The sequence below is a fragment of the Strix aluco genome, chromosome 1, assembly GCF_031877795.1.
Source record: "Strix aluco isolate bStrAlu1 chromosome 1, bStrAlu1.hap1, whole genome shotgun sequence".
Lineage (NCBI taxonomy): Eukaryota > Metazoa > Chordata > Aves > Strigiformes > Strigidae > Strix > Strix aluco.
In genome coordinates, this window is record NC_133931.1 from 109799919 (window position 1) to 109820076 (window position 20158).

The following is a 20158-nucleotide window of genomic DNA, read 5'->3' on the forward strand; positions in this document are numbered from 1 at the left end:
GGGTTTTCTTTTGCATTTAGAACTTGAAGAATCTCAGCGGAGATGCCCACCGTGCCTGAATGATTTTGCTTTAAAGTACCTAATTTGGGACTGTTGTCCGCTTTGGTTGAGAATCAAGAAAAAAGTGGCTGCTTTCATAAAGGATCCTTTTATCGATCTCACCATCACTGTTTGCATTGTGATGAACACTTTATTCATGGCACTGGAGCATAATAATATGTCAGATAATTTTAAATCAATGCTTCACGTAGGCAACTTGGTAAGCAAATTCTCAGCTATGTGACATTTTATACCAAAGATTGATTGATGGGTATTTTCACTTGAGACATAAAGAGTAACTGCAAAAATGAAAGTTTAGCAAACTCTGCATTTATAAACCCTAAATTTCTAATATAGATAATTCCTAGATTTTATTGATACACTTCAACGCACTCCTGAAAAGGCTGAAAACGATCCTCCCATTTTAATATAAAGTGCATTAGAAGTTCATAAAAATGGGTTTTGTTGACCTGTCCATGAATGTTATTTGCAGGAACATAATCTAAAGATAAGATAAATTCATGGCTACTTTTAGGCTGATGTTACTGTTTCTTTGTCACAGGTTTTTACAGGAATCTTCACTGCAGAAATGATCCTAAAAATCATCGCTCTAGATCCCTATTATTATTTCCAGCAGCACTGGAATATTTTTGACAGTATAATTGTCACATTGAGTTTAATTGAACTGAGTTTACCCAAGCACAAAGGCAAGAAAGAAAGGCGAAAAGGAGGAACCCTGTCAGTTTTACGATCCTTCAGACTGGTAATGCTACTCGCTTACTCAGTTGTATAAAACTTTATATTTTGAATAGAATAATACTTCTGTTGTCTGCAGTTAGCATGCAGGAAATGATTTTTTTTTTTTTAATTTATTTTTCCTCCTCTTGGAACTAGGAATAAGAAACACTCATAAACTCCTTATGCTGTTAGAGTCAGAGTTTAATGACATGTATATTTATTTTGAATATACTAAGAAATATTCAGGGAAAATATATTAGAGAGTAGACATGTTATAAAACTGGTGTCAAAAATTTAAAATTAGCACAGGAAATTAGGAAAAAAATGTCAGAGTACAAATACAGAAAAAATACTTAAAAGTAGATGTGAAATGATGTTAAGGTATTCATATCATATACTGTGGACTGATTTAGGTTGTTTTACCAAAAGATAGACTCCTTTTATAGTAATACAGCAGCCAGTATCCCAGCTTTGGTCCTTTGCGTTACATGTAATTTAGCCACCATGATCTGCATCAAATGCCTTGTACGGATACTTGCCTGTGTGGGCCAAACACTTAGCAGTGACTCAAGTTAGCCTGGTCCTTTACAAGGTGGTTAGTTTATGTTTGCAACATTCCCCAGTTAAAAACAAATTAAAATATATCTATAAATACTTTTTAAAAAGTATTAGCGTCACAGTGCCACAAATATTACATTGCTGGAATAGTTCAGAATATCTATAAAATGCTTTTTGCAGGATTTGAATAGCGCAAGGATGGGTTATCTCTACAGATGTCTACTATGTTTTATGTTTCAGCTGAGAGTCTTCAAACTGGCGAAGTCCTGGCCAACTTTAAACACTCTAATTAAAATAATTGGTAACTCCCTGGGAGCACTGAGCAATCTGACCTTCGTCCTGGGAATTATCGTTTTCATTTTTGCTATAGTAGGGGTGCAACTTTTTGGGAGAAGCTATGGGGAGAACAGCCATAAAATAAACAAAAATGGCGAGCCACGCTGGCACATGATGGACTTCTTCCACTCATTCCTCATAATTTTCCGAATTCTGTGTGGAGAATGGATTGAGACCATGTGGGACTGCATGGTGGTTGCTGAACAACCACTGTGCCTTCTCGTCTTTCTGCTGGTCATGGTGATAGGAAATTTAGTGGTGAGTTTTCCAATCTTTTCTACTTTTCAGCCTGTCTATGGTAGAATCTACTTAATTGGCATTTTGTCAACAAAAGGTAGTTTCCCTAAACACAGGTGGAAAAGTTACCCGTGTGTGCTATAGTCTGCAAAAGCCTCATTTGCCTTTCACCTTTGAGCCACTCTCCATATTTTCATATTTTTTGTGCTTTGCACCCAGCATCACTTGACCTTTTCATGTGGCAATGTGATGAGGAATATCTTTGCAACAAGTATAATACAGGCAACTATGTTTCTTCACGTTTTGGGATTTGGCTTACCTGCTTGAATTAATGGAGCTAAGTGCTTAAGTTCCTCTGTAAATCAAATTAAAAAACATTTTCTTTTTTAAAGATTTCTCTCAAGTATTGAATTTTTTATGAGCAAATGGCAGTATCTACACGTCTACCACTGAAAACAGGATTTTCTGTAATTATCTCTAAATACTTTTATACCCAAGAGCTAGATCCTTTATAACATACCCTACACAGCCTCACACACCTGTGCTGGGGTGTAAGGGGCAGTCTGCCTTCCTGGTCTTGTTCTGTCCTTTCTTAATGCCCAAATCATAAAAGTCTTTTTAGTAGCTTTGTTTCTTATGTCATTCTCAGTATCATTAATATACCAATTTTAATTAAAAAAAAAAAGCTGAAAATTATTATGTTTAGGCAGTTCTTTATGGGAAATACATGTTCTGTGGCTGAATCCCAAATTCCTGGTTTGAAAGTCCTGACTGTTCTAAACCACAGTGATTGATTTCAGTGATGAAATGCTATGAGTGATATTCATATTGAATAATGTTAACTGACAAACAATTAAATGCTTAGCTTACACTCCTTGTCTAGGCTTTCTTATTATCAAAGGAAATAGAGAGGTATCTAGGAGTGAGATTTATTCCAGCCTAAGATCAATAGCTAAGACAGATGGGATGAATTGGTCTCTGGAGGGCTAATATTTTCCAGTAGCTGTGGTCCCTGGATGACTCAAGGGTGCTATCTGCCCAGTTTTAATGTGATAAAAATTAAGATATGTAGATTCCATCCCAAACTGAAACATTAGGAAAAAAAATTAAATTCTCCCATTCCCTTTAAACAAAAACAAACAAAAAAAAAGTGGGGTTTATAAATTTTTCTGTTTAAATGTACTCAAATGCAGGGAGGAAACCTCACTTCAAGATTCTCTTGATTTTGATTTTTGTGACAGTGTTGTAGATTTGATGGAATTTCTAGGCCTGAATTTGATCTCACAGGATTTTGGAAGTAAGCTCCACAGAGGCCTGATTTAGTTCTAGTTTGAAGAAGGAAGAGATATTATTAAACTGACAAGCATGACCATAGTCTTTGTTACTACTATAACCTTCAAAAAGTTGTTTTGGCCAAATAATGCTACAGTTTTAAATAACTTTTTGGGGGAAGAGGGTCATGGAAACATTGAATGTTCCGAGAGTTTACTTCATCAACCACAATGTGATCAGTCATAGTCATTTCATTATTACCTTGTTCTGGTTTGCTCAGTAAGACTGAACTTTGATAGTATCTGTGTTCTTCAAAGTCAGAGTTTAGATTTCTGAATGCTACTCTCCTGACTCTTAATTTTATTGTTATTTCAACGACTTTCAGGTTCTCAACCTTTTTATTGCGTTACTGCTGAATTCCTTCAGTACTGACTGTCTCCAGACAGCAGAGGATGACGGAGAGATGAACAATCTTCGGATTGCCTTTGCTCGGATTCACAAGGGATTTCACTTTGTGAAGAGCGTTACGTGGGATACCTGTTGTGGAAGGCTCAGGCATATAAAAAAAGCGCACAGGAAGAAAATCAAATTGACTGCACAGAACACACTTGGGTTCAAGTGTGAAGAAATAAAAAATTGTAAAGAGAATTACAATAATGAATGGGCTGATAAGAATGGGGACAAATGTTCAGGTCTTGATGATTTTATTAGCAATCCCAATGTATTTGTTTGTGTCCCTATTGCTGAGGCAGAGAATACAAGTGAGGGTTTTGAAGATGATGATAAACTGAGCACATTTACAGACATAGAATACAGCAAACAGGTAATGAATTTGTTTATTGGTGTTGGAACAATAGGATCATATATATACTGTGATGCATATATGATAAAAGACTGTCTTTAACAGAACGGGGTGGCATACGTTGACCCATTTCCAGAGAGTTATCAAATTTTGAACTATAGCCAAAGGTACAAATGTTTAGAGCCAGGGTAAATTATCACCTGGACCCTTTTAAAATTCAGATTCTTTCATGGTCTTAAAAGACAGACCATAAATTTTTGGGTTTGCTTCAGGAATGCCTAGCAGACACAGTGTTACACATGGGTAATTGCATAACCCATAGATTGTCCATAAATAATTGTGGCAGTCCTTGGTGAACTTGAAATTTTTATGTAAAAGTATGTGGATAATGCCAACTATCTTGGCATTATTTACATAACAAAGCAAAAATGTATGTTCTGAATTAAGAACACTATCATGGATTCATAACATGAATTTACAGCTCTGGTCCACTCTTTGATTTGCCTTGCTGTGTGTAGTATGTAGTAATTATTAGAAGAATTTAGAAAAGATTAAGTATGGAGGAGCTCTATTAAGGTCATGTTTCCTATATGATAGCATATATTATGCTATTTCTTTGTGTTCTCTAAATTTTCAGTTCTATTTTAACCTTAGAAGATTGCTGTTCTGGTCTCAAAATTTCCCACCTTAAGTTTTCATCTTAATTCCTATGCAAAACTTCTCCCTTAACTTTCCATTAGTTCCTAAAATTCCTTAGTTTGCTGCACATCTGTTGGGAAAAATGCCCCTTTCTCTATCCTTAGGTAAAATCAGAGACTCAAAATGATTGTATCTTATGACTTTTGTCTGGATAGTCCCACTTTAAATGAAATGCATATCCTATCTTTCTTTCCCTTCCAACTTGTCCACTCCCTAAAAAGAGAAAAGAAACCCTCTCTAATTTCCAGATTATTTTTCAGGATGAAAATCACCTGAGACAAAGGGGAGAAAGAGGGAAAAATTCAGGCAGCTGGAGTAAAGGATCAGGATTTTCCTCTGAAGAATTTAGTGTGCGTTACCTAGGAAAGGATAGGAAGGTTGAACCATCATCACCAGAACAAAAAGAGGTAACATTTTTTTTTTTTTTTTTCAAATGATACTGACTTGTCAATCATGGGTACGTTTCTGTTCAAGGATTTGCTGGAGTGGAGTGCAGCGGCTCTGACCTTGCAGTAGTCAGTCCGGCTGGTTAATGATGGAGCTGGAATTCTGTGAATGAAATCAAAGCCATGCTGGGTTTCTAGGTATTGATTTTTAAGAAAAAATGGGAAAGAGAGTGTTTAGAAATGGAAAAACAGCAAAATAATTTGATTCAAACAAATAATTCATAACATCTTCTCTGCTACTTTCCATTTGTTGAAATCTGAGCCCACAAAAAAAGGAAACAAGGAAAAAAAAAAAAAAAAGGTATTGAAAGAGAAATATGCTTCCAGTGGGAAATTCCAGCAAGTCTGCCTGTATCCCAAGTATCTCAGTTTCAAGAAACATAATACTTTAAATGAGTTTCTCACTATGACATTAAAGATAGTAATAAATTAAAAGTATTTTTAACATAATTTTGAATAAAGAATACATTCAAAAAATAACAAACAACAATACACAAACAGAAAAGAACAAAAGTATAAAGTAATTTGTAACAAACTACTTCCTCATCATACATTATATATGGTTTAATGGGACAGCAAAAAGCTTTGTAACTGGAGACTATATAATATGATTCCAATTTCTACTTCATAAATACTGTCATGGATGTTCAGTTCCTGATACAATACCAGATATATTTATCTGGTTCTCCTGTTTGGATGCATCTTTCTATGATTTCATGGTTTTAACCCAAGTAGTTTATTCTGGTTTGAGAACTACCTATACTTATAATCAATTTAAAAGCTTCGATTTACCAGCTTATTAGGCAGTTACATCTGGTTCATGTAGATAGATATTGTAATTATACAGCTTTTGATGCACCTATTAGTACTTCTAAGCTCATAGAGTTTTAAAATCACAAAGTTTGTTCCATTACCAACACTACCTGAAATATTAGTACATAACCAAGTTTTAATTTGAATTTTATTTGTTCATGGATTAATTTATTCATTTGGAGCTGAATGTAGAAAGAAACAATACCTGATCTTACTTTGCTCGGTAGTTTGCCAGCATCAGCCCTTCTGAAGGCAGCACAGTGGATCTGACAAATCCTGAAGATCTTTTGAGACAGATTCCAGAGTTTTCTGAAGACTTCAAGACTCCAGAAAAATGTTTTCCAGAAGGTAAGGCTCTCGTGATTTCATTACTGGGGAGTGAGAAGAGTCAAAACCCAACTTGTTTCTCTAGTGATGCTGAGACAATAGGGGCAGATTATTTTCAGTTAATTATAGTTATCTAGAAATCGGATAAATTGTCCAAATCATTTTCCCTCTCTAGTCAAGAGATAGCTCATGACACCTGAAAAATAAACCCTCTTTTCCTTAAAGACAATTGCTGTTAACTGGGACCTGGGCAATGGCATAGACCCGGTCCCTAAAAATGAGATTATTATAGCGAAGTGAGATGAGTTTCGCTCTATTGGACAGCATCCAAGTCACTTCTGGGGCTTAACATAAGAGAAGTCTATGTGATCAGATCTCACCTGGCAATGGCCACTGGAGCAAGGCACTTGGCACATCAGATTTGTTAATACAACAGTATAAATGTTTATTCCTTGAATAACATTTCATGGACAATCTCTGTAACAAAAGAGTGAAATAAGCAGAGAGAAGCTGCTAGGATGAAGTTGAATTTCTATATGGTGCTAATCTAGGAATTCCTTCTCAAATCATCATACATCTAGCTTTACAAGTTGTTATGGGGTATATTCAGCCCTCTCATGAATTTTTCCTACTCTAACATCTGTAACAACATGTGTTTTTGACAAGATGCAAAGAAATAGCTCTTGAGATTTTTCCCAAATAACAGTCATTACTGAAGTCCAGGAGTAATCTCTGCACTCTTGGTATTAGTTGTGAGAGAATAAACTATATAAATCCAGTTTATAGGCTTGTTTCTTTCAAGTGTGTTGCATTAAACAAATTATAACTGTGGCAAAATTCTTCCTGGTGCTCCAACTTTCTCTTTGCTCACCCAGTCAGCCTGGCTGACCACCACAATTACCAGCCATCCCCCAAGTTTTCTTTGATTCTGTTGTTTTCTGCCCGTTCAAGCTTCCCTGTACCACAAAATGATCATGAGGGACTTCTCCAGCGTTGTTTATGTGGAGCCCAGCAGCAGGTCACACATCTCTCTGAGCTTGCTTTCCTTCTCCACTCCCAAAGGCAAAGCCTTTCTCTCATCATCGCCTTCTCAATCAAGTGCCACTTCCTGGATATTTTATCTGACAAGAACATGGATAAATCAAATCTGGCTGTAATTACTCCCATCCCCTCATTGCCCTGTTCTGCGGAGCTGGCCTTTTTTTTTTTTTTTTTCTCTGTGCCCTTTTTGGGTCAATAAAACTTCTAATGCACAGTTTTAGGATTGAATCAATAACAATGAAGCATGTAGAAATTATCTGAAACTAGAGAGGTGTACCTGAATGCAACGTATTCTCTATGTAGTAATAATATATATATATTTTCACTGTTATACATCATAAATCCTGAGATATCCACTGTACCTACCTTGCAATTTTTTTTCTCCAGAAAAAAAAAACCACAAATAATTCATTAATAATCCAGATGTCAGATTTCTGAGCTACAGGGTTTTTTTCAAAACTACTTTATCGATGGCATTTTTTGCCAGTATAGCTGTTAGAACAAAAGAAGTAACTATTACCACACACACCCCCACTCCAGAGAAGAAATGTGAAATGTCTTGGTTTGTGCTCTCTAGTCCCAGGCTGGAGTGTGCCTGCTGTGGGAAAACCATTAGAGAACTCAACTGAAGGTGCAGCAAATCTATACCTAACACACATTTCTGCGCTAAAAAAAAAAGCCCCTGTCTTGTACAAGTCCCATTCCCTGCCTCATCTCGTATCCCAGATCCACATTACTAGGGAAACTGGGATTATGAAAGAAAGATGATCAGATCTTTTTACATATATTATATCCTATCATATATATGAATTATATATACATATTATGTATTATCGTATATAAGATTTCACATATATATGACACATATATACATTTTTTCCCATGCTTGGAAATGACTGACATTTTTTGACATAATGAAAACATGAAATAGCACAGAGCAAGGAAGATGTTAGCCAAAGTGAGTTAGTTCTTGGCAAAAATAATAAGTAATCAAACCAAGGATTTTGTAATGGGGTGGTCAGGAAATGTTAGAGGGCCCTGGTGTCATTGTTTGTTATAAGAAATAATTTGGTGAGCCTGAAAATAGCCTATGTGTTAACCTGAAAGACTATGTCATATTCTAGCTATATGATATAAGATCAGTCACTCCATACATTCAGAAACAAATAAATAAATGAATGGACCTTGCAAGGCACAGTATCATGCTGCAATATTGAAAACAACAGTTTACCTTCTGTGTCTCCAAGCCATTTTGTTCCAGGGTATCTGTCTCTGCCTTCTAAACAGTGTGCATGACCCTGAAGTTTTGTATGCCCAAATAGCAGGTCAGTAAGAGCGTGTCCAGTATCTACAGAAATATCTTGAAACAGTGGAAAGTCGTCCAAAGGACTCCACTTAGTTTATGTGTATATAAATAGGAGTTACAAGGCAAAGAAAATTAGATGTTTCTTAATTTTTTTTTCCTCATGGCAAAACATGAGATGCAGTTAATGTGACCATTGACTTTTCCCTGCCCCCAGAAGTTTCTTGAGCAGCCCTTCACATGCATGTACATTCCTTCCAATCGTTCATTGCTGTCTTTCACTTTCAGGTTGTGTTCGATACTTTCGTTGTTATGTGGGTAGTGCCATAAAGTTTGGAGGAGAAACATGGTGGAATCTGAGAAAAACCTGCTACCAGATTGTTGAACACTCCTGGTTTGAATCCTTTATCATATTCATGATTCTTCTGAGCAGCGGAGCCCTGGTTAGTGTAGCACAGTTTCATGTATTTATTTAGAAGCATTTTTAACTTTAATTTGAGCTCAGACAAGTTCTTTTAGTAGAAAACACAGCAAATATCTTTGAACTCATAAGGAGAAAAGAGGCTTCACATAGCAGTCATTTATTCACTATTCTAATTATTGCAAGTCTGTTATATTATTAAAAATTAGAGCGTGAGCAAAGCTAAAAATATATAAATCTTGGAAGCTATTTCTCTTCTGGCTGATACTGGATTTTTATCAGGAAGTTATTTCACATTTGTGAAATATAAAGGAGTTTTTATAACATTAAAACAAATAAGTGACTCTTAATACCTGAAAAAAGTAGTACTTAGTTCTCTTCAATGTATAAAGTTCTTGAAAAAAATTTCTAAAAAATCTACTTTCCTCCTAGGATTCCAGTGTGCATGATGTGTGTGTTCACAGGACTGTAGTATATAGAGAAAAAGAAAGAGAAGGGACAGGGAGAATTACACATTTATCAGCTGACATAGATTTGAGTAAAAGAAGGTATTTAGATCTGTGTAAAACATACTGAATGACGAAGGGGTCTTAATGATGCTAGGCTTTCATTTTATAAAGCTCGTCTCTGACTTTTGCCATTTATCTATATATTATGATTTCAGGCATTTGAAGATATCCATATAAATGAGAGAAAAAGTATTAAAATTATGTTGGCATTTCTTGACAAAATGTTCACTTTCATCTTTGTTCTGGAGATGCTCCTGAAATGGGTGGCCTATGGCTTCAAGAAGTATTTCACCAATGCCTGGTGCTGGCTGGACTTCCTCATTGTAGATGTAAGTTCTGCCTTCAGTGTTTCTACACAGGTCCTGGCACAGGATATGGTAGCAGAATCACTGATTATTTTCTGGATGCAAAGTTAAGACAGTACTCTTGCCTCCTTTAATGATGGTTTCAGGATATTGCACTCTGGGCATTGAATATACGGGGAGATTTAGTTTTGTCTTGTTTTGGTTTTTTTAACAAGAGTAAAGGAAATGTATGTCAGGACATTGTTAATGCTTTATTTTGTCTTCCCATTCAGGTCTCTTTAATAAACCTCTTTGGCAGTTCATTTGGCCCCATGAAATCTCTTAGGACTCTCCGAGCTCTAAGACCCTTAAGAGCATTGTCACGATTCGAGGGAATGAGGGTAAGACTGAATACAAATTAAAGCCTGTCAGTACTAATAAACATGTAATGGGTTTGTAATTCATGACTGTCTTTATGAAGTTCAGTTTAGGACCTATAAAATGAATTTTTAAAAGGTACCTTTTCTGTACTCCTCTGTACTTGGCTGCTCCTTATAGACTGTCCTTGAGTGATTGATCCTAAGTGCCATTGAAACTAAAACTAGAGTAGGCAGAACTTTGACTGAGTAGCGATGGAACATTCTTGTGTTCCCGTCTTGCTGAGATAGCCAAAAATAAATAATAAGAACTGTGAGCACAATTCTAATTTTTGAAGTCTGATGGCAAGCTAATTCAGAGGAAAGAATCACCTCCATTCTGTAAGTTTTTACTGGATTGATTTACAAAAACTTTAGACTAGTAAGAGCTACTTTGCTTGCATTATTGTTCCAAATAGACTTATTCTTTCAAAAAGCAGGAGTGTTTGTCTGTAGAATATCTACTGCTTTTTTTCCATCAAAAGAGCACCGCAACAGCATGAAGATGCTGGGCATTAATTATGTTTAATTACAAATCTACCATTGTGCGAATGCAGAGAAGGATTCCCTCAGCCACATACAAAATGCATCTGTACACTGCAATGTGAAACAGTATGATAACTACAGTGACATTTGGGAAAAAGTCTGGTCTATGGAATACACTCTGGTATGTGAAAACAGATGATAGAAATACATACGGTATCACTGTCACACCTTTACATGGGAATGCAGCCTCAATGCAGCTGAGATGTAGATTGATTTTGGATATCTTCTGAAAGAGAGACTGAAAGCTCTCTGACGGCAATCTTGTCACTGTGAAGGCAGAGAAAAATTGCATTAAAGTAATTAACAGACTGTATCAAAATTTCCGTGTCAGGCATCAATTTTGAAACAGGTACCATCATACTTTCTGTCTTGCTATGCAGAATGTATGTGACGTGGTCTACACAAACCTTCACAAAGCTTCTTCATTTTTGTTCTGGTCCATCGAGTTCTCCTTTTGCTACCTGACTGCTGAGTTCGTTGTCTTCACTGTGAAACTCAAAGATATAGTTTCATTGTTTCCTTACACTGCCCCATTTTATGAAGCAATCTGTTATGTCTTAGCATACACTTAAAATCTACATTGACATTTTCTGTGATTATACAGCACCTGGCAGAGTAAAAGTACCTAGCTCATGGTTATAGACCCCAAAAGACCCTAAACACAATCCGCTGAAAATAATAGATCTCGAAAAATACTAGTGGAGAGTTATTACTGGTCCTTTTAAAAACTACTTTCTACAGTCTTAATCATACAATCCTCTGCACTAGTGCTTATGGATGAATACTTTAGAAATTTTACGTTATAAAAGTTTCAAACAAACAAACAAAACATCCCCCACTCCAAAACCAAGGGAAACTCATCAAAAGAGGATGGGATTGCACTGTAGTATACTTATGTGTAGTGGTTCACAGCAGCCCAAAAAGTATCAATTATTCATTTGAAAGCCTAAGAGATACTATGGAACTTTGAATCTTAGTTCAAGGTACCCATGTCACCTGTGACTAGTATTTACACGGAAAAGATTAAGTTTCTGTTTCCTGAGATGACTAAGTGACTCCTTATTGCACTGAGCAAATACTTGAGCACATCTTTGTTGAAGTGTGTTTCTCCTCTTCCATTTCATCCAAGGTGGTTGTCAATGCCCTCCTGGGAGCCATCCCTTCCATCATGAATGTTCTGCTCGTCTGCCTTATCTTCTGGCTCATCTTTAGCATCATGGGAGTGAACCTCTTTGCTGGGAAGTTTGGGAAATGTGTCAATCTGACAGAAGAAGATTCAGAATTAAATAGTCTGATCAATAACATAACAGACTGTAGCATGTATAATAACACAGGAAAAATATTCTGGGTCAATGTTAAAGTCAACTTTGATAATGTTGGTTCTGGCTACTTGGCTCTTCTTCAGGTGGTAAGTGATGCTTGCTTTCACTACCCAGCACCATGTCAGATGGGCTTGACCTCCTGTCAACTCCTAACTCATCTCTGGGTGACGGAAAAGAGTGGTATCATACAGCCTGCTCTTCCCTTGTAGCTGGCTGTTCAAACACCAGTACTGTTCATGCACATAAGTGGAAATAGGAAGACAATTTAGATGCTGCTGTGATTTTCCAGGTGGTAAGGAGGGATCTGGTAGACAGGTGCTGCTTCAGCCTCCAGTACGTTCATGAGACTGAGAGGTGGATTCAATCTCAGGAGAAAAGTTGGGGCGAATACTGAACTAATCTTCTGTAGTACAGATTTTTTTTCAACCATGAGGGTTGTAAGGCCTTCAGGAGACCGTGCTAATGAAGTTTTGCCCTGTCAGCATTCTAGGACAACATGTTCTGTCCCACCTTAGCAAGCTTTCACATCCTGAGAATGCCACACACACAGCAGGAGCAAGTTTCCCTAAAGTCAGAGCTTGGTGCTATATGTGGATGACCATACCAAAGGCTTTCACTCCAGTCAGTGTCATTCAGATATTATAAATGATGTGAAGACTTTACACTGAAAGTTCAACATGTCTTCCATAATGTCTCATTCTAGGCAACATTTAAAGGTTGGATGGACATCATGTATGCGGCAGTAGATTCACGAGAGGTCAGTCACTGTATTCAAACTGTATTTTTTGTTAATGCTACTGCTTTCTGCTAAAGTGTTATGAATTTTGCACTTTTATATCTGCTGTTTGTGCTAGATCGTTTCAATAATTATTTTTTATCAGGTGATGTAAACATTTCATCTATGAATGACTCATAGTATCTTAATCTGGGTAGTGGGATTCAACTCTAGATCCACTCACCTAAAGGCAGTTACCTATACTGTAAGGTCTCCATATGAGTTCACCTCCAATTGCTCCGTATGGTTAATGGATAGCTAGTCAGTATGGTCAGAGGGATCTACGGAGCATTTCAGCTTACCCTGGATATCTATATTGTTCATCTGAACACCTCTTTATACTACATTGACTCTACTAATAACTGAATGTCCATCAGCTAGCAGGGGAGTTCAGAGCTTCCACTCACATGGAGGCACCTACCTTCACACATCTTTTATGAAACTCAAACTTGGAGTAAACCTGAATGTTTTACAGTGACATAGATTAAAGCTCATTTCAAAACATAAACACAAACTTATCAAGAATCAAGCTATTGTGGATAAGCAACCATTTAAAATACATTGTCAGACATCACTAGTACTATTTTACCTACTGTTTATATCAACAGTAATGTCTTCCATTTTATCAGAAGTATCATCCAGTGTTACATGGAACAAAGTGGTATGTCTTTGGAGGTAAAGAATTTAAAATGAAGAGACTATCTTAATTTGATCATGACTTCAAAGGATTCAAATAATTTTAAAAGTAACCATATATAAAAATGGGTGTATGTGTGTTTCAATTTGAAAGACTATTTTTCTTGTTCTGGTTCTGTTTTAATCTATTATAACCATAAAAGAAGTTTTTTGCTAAGAAGAAAAAAATATCTAGGCTGAGATTTTTAATGACGAGGGGTTGGAATTCGACTTCTAAATAGTTTGCTTGATTTTTCAAGTACTGAGCAATTTACAGCTCTTATTGGAAGAAGCTGAACTGATGCTTCTGAAATGCTTGTGAAAATCATGTCAAGAATGTCCAATGCAGTGACTGTTTCTATTGACTTTAGCAGGACCTCAATCAATTGCAAAAATGGTAGGATTCTAAGTCAGGTTTGAATAGAAAAAAACCCACAATGATCAGCTTTTGTAAAAAAACCCAACCAACCAACCAAAAAACCAACAACCAAACCTCATTCACCGTTAGTCCAAGACTAAGTTTTCTCTACAAGATTTTCAGTGCAAATATATCAATATGAATTAAATTATCCTGTTCTGCAATGATCTAGCCAGAAACTACATAAACAAACATTGTAAAAGAAATCAAATTAACAAGTTGTCATACTTGTCAAACATTTTGTAGTACTATTATTTTGAGTTGTGTTTTCTGGTTAATTTTCTATCAGGTGTTGTGCTTGGTGTATCATTTTGTAAGGTTCATCTTTAATTTCAGAAGGAAAAGCAGTCAGCATCTGAGCCATAATGTCCCTAAGAGGTCCTAGAATTTTGATGCATCTAGTAGTCACTATATGAATGTTACTTTCTTCCACCATTTCATGCCCCTTCTAAAAGTATCGTATACATAAAATATATTGTATTATGCAGTACTGGTAGTTTTAAACTATACCAATTTTGAGAGAATTACCAGAACAGCTGTAAATATTGTTTCCTCCTGGAATCAATTTGTGAGAGGATCTGCAATATGAAGATTATTCTAAATTGAGCCCATGTTTTTACTGGTAATTTATCATGTTGCTTTTCATTCTTGCAGGTAAATGAGCAGCCGCAAATGGAGCATAGTCTATTTATGTATCTCTACTTTGTGATCTTCATCATCTTTGGATCTTTCTTTACCCTTAATCTCTTTGTTGGTGTTATTATTGACAACTTCAACCAACAAAAGAAAAAGATAAGTATATTGGTTGTGCACCCAGGAACCTACTGTATCTCGAGCAATGCTATCTTTAGAGAACAAGGTCCTTGTTATGCATAGAATCTAAAAATACTGTTGGCATTTACAAGAGCATTAGTAATTAAGTTAGTACAAGTAGCACATAGGGTGAGTTTCTTCCTCCTTTCTTTTCACCTATAACTTGAACACCTAGCTCTTTCCCAACATTTTGAGGGCAATGACATCTTCTCTGCAGCCCCTTAAAATTTTGCTCCTTTTTGGAAACTGAGCACAAGAGACTAGTTACTCAGAAGCAGTCTGGTACAGATGCTCTGATGACTATTTTGGATATTCAACAAGACCAGGATGTGGGAAGACAGGGAAAGATTTGCTCCTGTTCAGATGTTCAGTAGGTCCTTTATTTTCATGCTTTCTGAGCTAGCTGAGTTTCACCCCAGGACTTCTGCTCTGTGAATGTATAGTTTGTGCCACTCTGTTTTTCTGGACACAGTTATGCATTATGAAAAGGGCTGGTACCAGCAAAAGGAAGGAATGTTAGTTTCCAGCATTTTAGACTTTGTAACGACAATAGTGTTGCTTTCTCACCAAATAACAATGAAATTTCTTTATATACCTAGGTGGGGAAGATATCTTTATGACAGAAGAACAGAAAAAATATTACAATGCAATGAAAAAGTTGGGATCCAAGAAACCTCAAAAACCCATTCCAAGACCACTGGTAAGACTGTCTGAACTCTTCAGAAGGAAAATGCATTGCAAAAGTGCAATTTAATTCACTGAAAAGTGCATATGTTTATATATTGCATATAAATTATTTATACTGTCTTTACAGTGATACTCAGACAGTGCTCTAAAGTCAATTCCATACCAAAAAGTTGCATTGAAAGATTTTACAGGTTAAATATTTATTCAGTTCTCTGCATAATTATTGTTGGGTTTTACATTCACCTTGGAACTTTTTAAATTTCAGGATGGGAAGGAATTTTTAATGTCATTTTTATATTCTGCCTTCCTTAAATTTCTCTGACTTCACGATAGTGAAGTGACTTTGCAGCATAAAAACTGGAGCTGTTGGAAACATGGATGGGTGTATGGATGTATGGATGAGTACTCTCTACTTTCATAACTGATGCCAGATGTATTTTTTTCCTCTAGAACAGATACCAAGGTTTCCTTTTTGACATTGTAACACGCCAAGCCTTTGATGTTGTCATCATGATTCTCATCTGCCTTAACATGATCACCATGATGGTGGAAACCTATGAGCAAAGTGCAACAAAGACTAACGTACTTAACCAAATCAATATACTCTTCATTGCCATATTTACAGCAGAATGTGTACTGAAATTGGTGGCTCTGAGGCAGTACTATTTCTCAAATGCCTGGAACATATTTGATTTGGTTGTTGTGATCATGTCATTTATTGGTAAGTAAAATTGGTTTGGCAAATTCTTTACTAAATCAATTATTATTCTTTTCAGAAAAAAATAGTTTAAATTTATCAACTGCAAATGGACATTGAAATGGAAATCATAATACTGTAAAATGTTGAGGAAAACAAACTAAAAAACCCACCATGATTATATTAAAATAATATTAAATAATATTTTCTAAATTTCTGCTATTTTCTTTTAATAAAAGTATTAAAAAAGAAAAAAGGTAGCTGTGTTATGTAAAATCTTTCATAATGGTTCTTGAGTTTGTTTTTTTTCTAGTCTGAAAGACAAAATGAATAACCCATCATACCAAGACCACATTATGTGATAATTTCCATTGTTACAGATTTAGTGCCAACTAAGAAATCTTCGATCAGATAAAAATTGCTGGGTTTTGTCATCTGGGTTTGTAACAGAGAATTGACTGGAATTAGATTATAGACTAGAGAATTCAGTTTCTGGAAACTCAGGCATAGCTGATTGTTACAGAGTGTGAACACTTATTTTCAGGATAGAAATGAACACCACAAATGTATTTTATTTGAAAGGATTGCAATGAAAGAATGGGGTAAAGAGATCTTCTGCCAATTTGAACTTTCTGCCAATTTAACTATTCCTAGGGCCAGTACTGCCAAAATCGCAGAAGGCATTTAGGCGAAGAAAAATATTTTGTTTCTTTAGTATTAATTAAGTTTCTGGGTAAGTAATATTCTAGTAAGAATATGGCTCTTCCTTGACAAATTAAGTTCCTGGAGTGGAAATCCAGAAAAATGTATCCAGACCATCTAAACTTAGAAAAGTGAAACCTCTTCTAGTGCTGCTAGATCTGTCATTTTTTCATGCAAACTAAAGATAAAATAACATCCATATGGTAACTATGTCCCTAAATGAACTAAAGACCATTGTAGAGTGGCATGCACAACTTCTATGTTCACCACTGGGTTTGCAAATCTTGACTACCTATTATCTAAATTATGACTGTTACATTGTTATTATATCTTGTTTACTTATTTTAGCTTTGTAACGTCAGTATTTGAAGTCAGATTTGGAAGGTAAACACATAACCTGCACCTGCTGAAGTATTCATGCAACCAGTGTCAAAGAAAACCATCAGTCAACGAGTGTCGACTGATATGGGTATTTGAAGTTGTGCATAGAAAGGTGCTCGCCATCCTTAGTGCAAGAGGTATTATTTTGTGGTGGCTGAAGAATATAGTTCATAATTGCTGTTTTCTACAGCTATTCTTTCAACTCTAACTTCTATTAAAGGTTGTTCTGATAGGGTCTTACCACACACACGTCAGATATTTTTCAACTATACAGATATTATCATTTCACCTTACTTACTAGTTAAACAGAAATGTGATATTCTAACCAACTATTGTCCTTTTCATTTTAGCCTTACTGCTTTCTGGCATCGGTAAAGCATTTGAACATTTCTTACCACCTACACTCTTCAGGGTCATTCGCTTGGCTCGGATTGGACGAATACTGAGACTCATTCGGGCTGCCAAAGGAATTCGAACTCTGCTTTTTGCATTAATGATGTCCTTACCTGCTCTATTCAACATTGGTCTCTTGCTTTTTCTGGTCATGTTCATTTATGCCATTTTTGGCATGGCTAACTTTGCCTATGTGAAGATGGAAGATGGCATTGATGATATGTTCAACTTCCAAACCTTTGCTAACAGCATGCTTTGTCTCTTCCAAATCACCACATCGGCTGGCTGGGATGGTCTTCTCAGTCCTATTTTAAACACTGGGCCACCATACTGTGATCCAAACATAAATGGTACTATAGGTGAATGTGGTAAACCTGCCATAGGTATTATTTATTTTGTAAGTTACATCATTGTATCATTTCTCATTGTTGTAAACATGTATATAGCTGTTATTCTGGAGAACTTCAATGCTGCTACTGAGGAAAGTACAGCACCTTTAGGGGAAGATGACTTTGACATCTTTTATGAAATCTGGGAGAAGTTTGATCCTGAGGCAACTCAGTTTATAACTTTCTCTGTGCTTTCAGACTTTGCAGATGCTCTGGCTGAACCTTTACGTGTACCAAAACCAAACAGAGTTGAACTCATAGCAATGGACCTGCCTATGGTCAGTGGAGACAGGATCCACTGCTTGGATATCTTGTTTGCTTTTACCAAACGAGTGTTAGGAGATTCTGGGGAGCTGGATACTCTAAAAGTACAAATGGAGGAGAAGTTCATGGCTGCCAATCCATCAAAAAAGTCCTATGAGCCAATCTCTACTACGCTCAGACACAGACAAGAGGAAGCTTCTGCCACTGTCATCCAGCGTGCCTACAGGAGTCATTTGCTCCTGCGCTCCATAAAGCAGGCTTCTTACCTGTACCATCACAGAACCTGCAGTACTGACACTCTTGGAGATGCTGCTCCAGAAAAAGAAGGACTTATTGCATCTATGATGGGTGAAAACTATGCTAGGAGTCCTGACAAGTCTGAAACTTTGTCCTCAGCATCCTTTCCTCCATCATATGACAGTGTCACAAGAGTCAGTAGTGACAATCTCATGGTTGAGAATGGGGAAATTACAGGTAATCAACAATCTCCAGACATTAAATAGTTCATCAGTGACAATGTTAAGAATATTTTAAAATGTTCACAGAAGTTGATATTATAAATACTTATCAGCTGAGGCAACCTCCCTATTAAATAAAATCTGCTGATCATGATCAGTTAACTACGGTAGCTGCTAAATCATAGCTTTTGGCTCTGTTATGTTCAGCTGTGTTCAGTGTTTACATATGCAGGGAAAGATTTTGGATCTGTTTGATCAAGGACACCCCACTGCAAAGCAGGTCCCACAGTACCTGAGTGCTGCAGCATATTCACAGCAGTGATGGGTAACATCTGCTGACATTGCCCTCGGTGCAAGAAGCAGAGAAAAGCCCAAGCAACTAATGGATCTGCTGGAGAACAGAAAAAGAATGCCAGTGTTAAGATAAATTGCTGAATGGAAAGAAGCTAGAATTTACCCTTAGTCCATTCCTAACTGATAGTCTCATTATAAACCCATTAAGCAAATGGCTGCTTTTTTTTTTTTTTTTTTTCTTTCTGTTTGGGGACAGATGTACTACAAACATAACCACTGCATGATCCACAGATATGCCACAGTGTAGTGGGCTTCTTCCAACATAATCGATTCACAGAGTAAGTTGTGGCATGTATGTTATTGTAGTTGTATTACTGCAGCTTGATGAAATAATAAATACAACTCAGTATTACAGAAGTTGTACTGACCTGAGTAAAACTTTGCTTTATATTTTTTTAAATCTTGTTTCTTCTGGCAGCGAGGTGAAGGCAGCAGTGCTGTGTCCAACAGTCATTCCATAACAAATTGTGTTTATTACTTACTTTTCTCAAACTTAACAGAATGGTTAAGTTTCATGCTCAAGTCCATCCCTGCCAACGTGGTAGAGAAGAGAGACAAAAATCAACATTTCCACTGGGAGTCAATTGGTAGCATCACCTGACCACTCCTTTAGACATAAGAAACTCAGGCTGGGGAGCGCTATGTGGGCTCCATCTGAGCTGCCGTGGGTTGTGTTGGTGAGCATCATCCATGGCCATGGAATGAGGCCTTGACTTAAGTTAAATGTGTTCCATTGGTGGTAGGAGCCTTTCCTCCTTCTGCCTGTGCTTCTCTGATGGGAGGACCAGTTTTCTCTCTCCTGCAAAGATCAGAAGAAACCAAAGTACAAGTAATGTGGACAATTAGGAAATCTGGGTTGAAGTATTTGAGTCTGGGGTTAACATAAGACTAAGGATGTAACCATAAACTCTACTTCTCATGAAACTATGTGTGCATGTGGTCTCTCGTGATCCTCACTGCATTTTCTTTATAAAGTTCTTTATTTTTCTTTGTGTCCTTACTAGCTTGGGCTTCTCAAAAAAACACATGCCCAAACAGTATTC

General features: G+C 36.5%; 1 protein-coding gene across 1 annotated transcript in view; it reads left to right on the top strand.

Moving 5' to 3' along the window:
- LOC141917965 (sodium channel protein type 5 subunit alpha-like) overlaps positions 1–18806 on the top strand; it is a 33898-nt gene extending 15092 nt beyond the window's left edge. Inside the window, exons 14-27 of the mRNA XM_074812191.1 lie at positions 21–259; positions 602–802; positions 1576–1929; positions 3566–4014; positions 6176–6288; positions 8900–9054; positions 9697–9870; positions 10119–10226; positions 11917–12195; positions 12813–12866; positions 14632–14773; positions 15390–15490; positions 15928–16198; positions 17608–18806. Coding sequence (XP_074668292.1) covers positions 21–259; positions 602–802; positions 1576–1929; positions 3566–4014; positions 6176–6288; positions 8900–9054; positions 9697–9870; positions 10119–10226; positions 11917–12195; positions 12813–12866; positions 14632–14773; positions 15390–15490; positions 15928–16198; positions 17608–18806 — 3839 coding nt within the window. The remainder of the gene's footprint in view (positions 1–20; positions 260–601; positions 803–1575; positions 1930–3565; positions 4015–6175; positions 6289–8899; positions 9055–9696; positions 9871–10118; positions 10227–11916; positions 12196–12812; positions 12867–14631; positions 14774–15389; positions 15491–15927; positions 16199–17607) is intronic.
- Positions 18807–20158: the final 1352 nt, after the last annotated feature.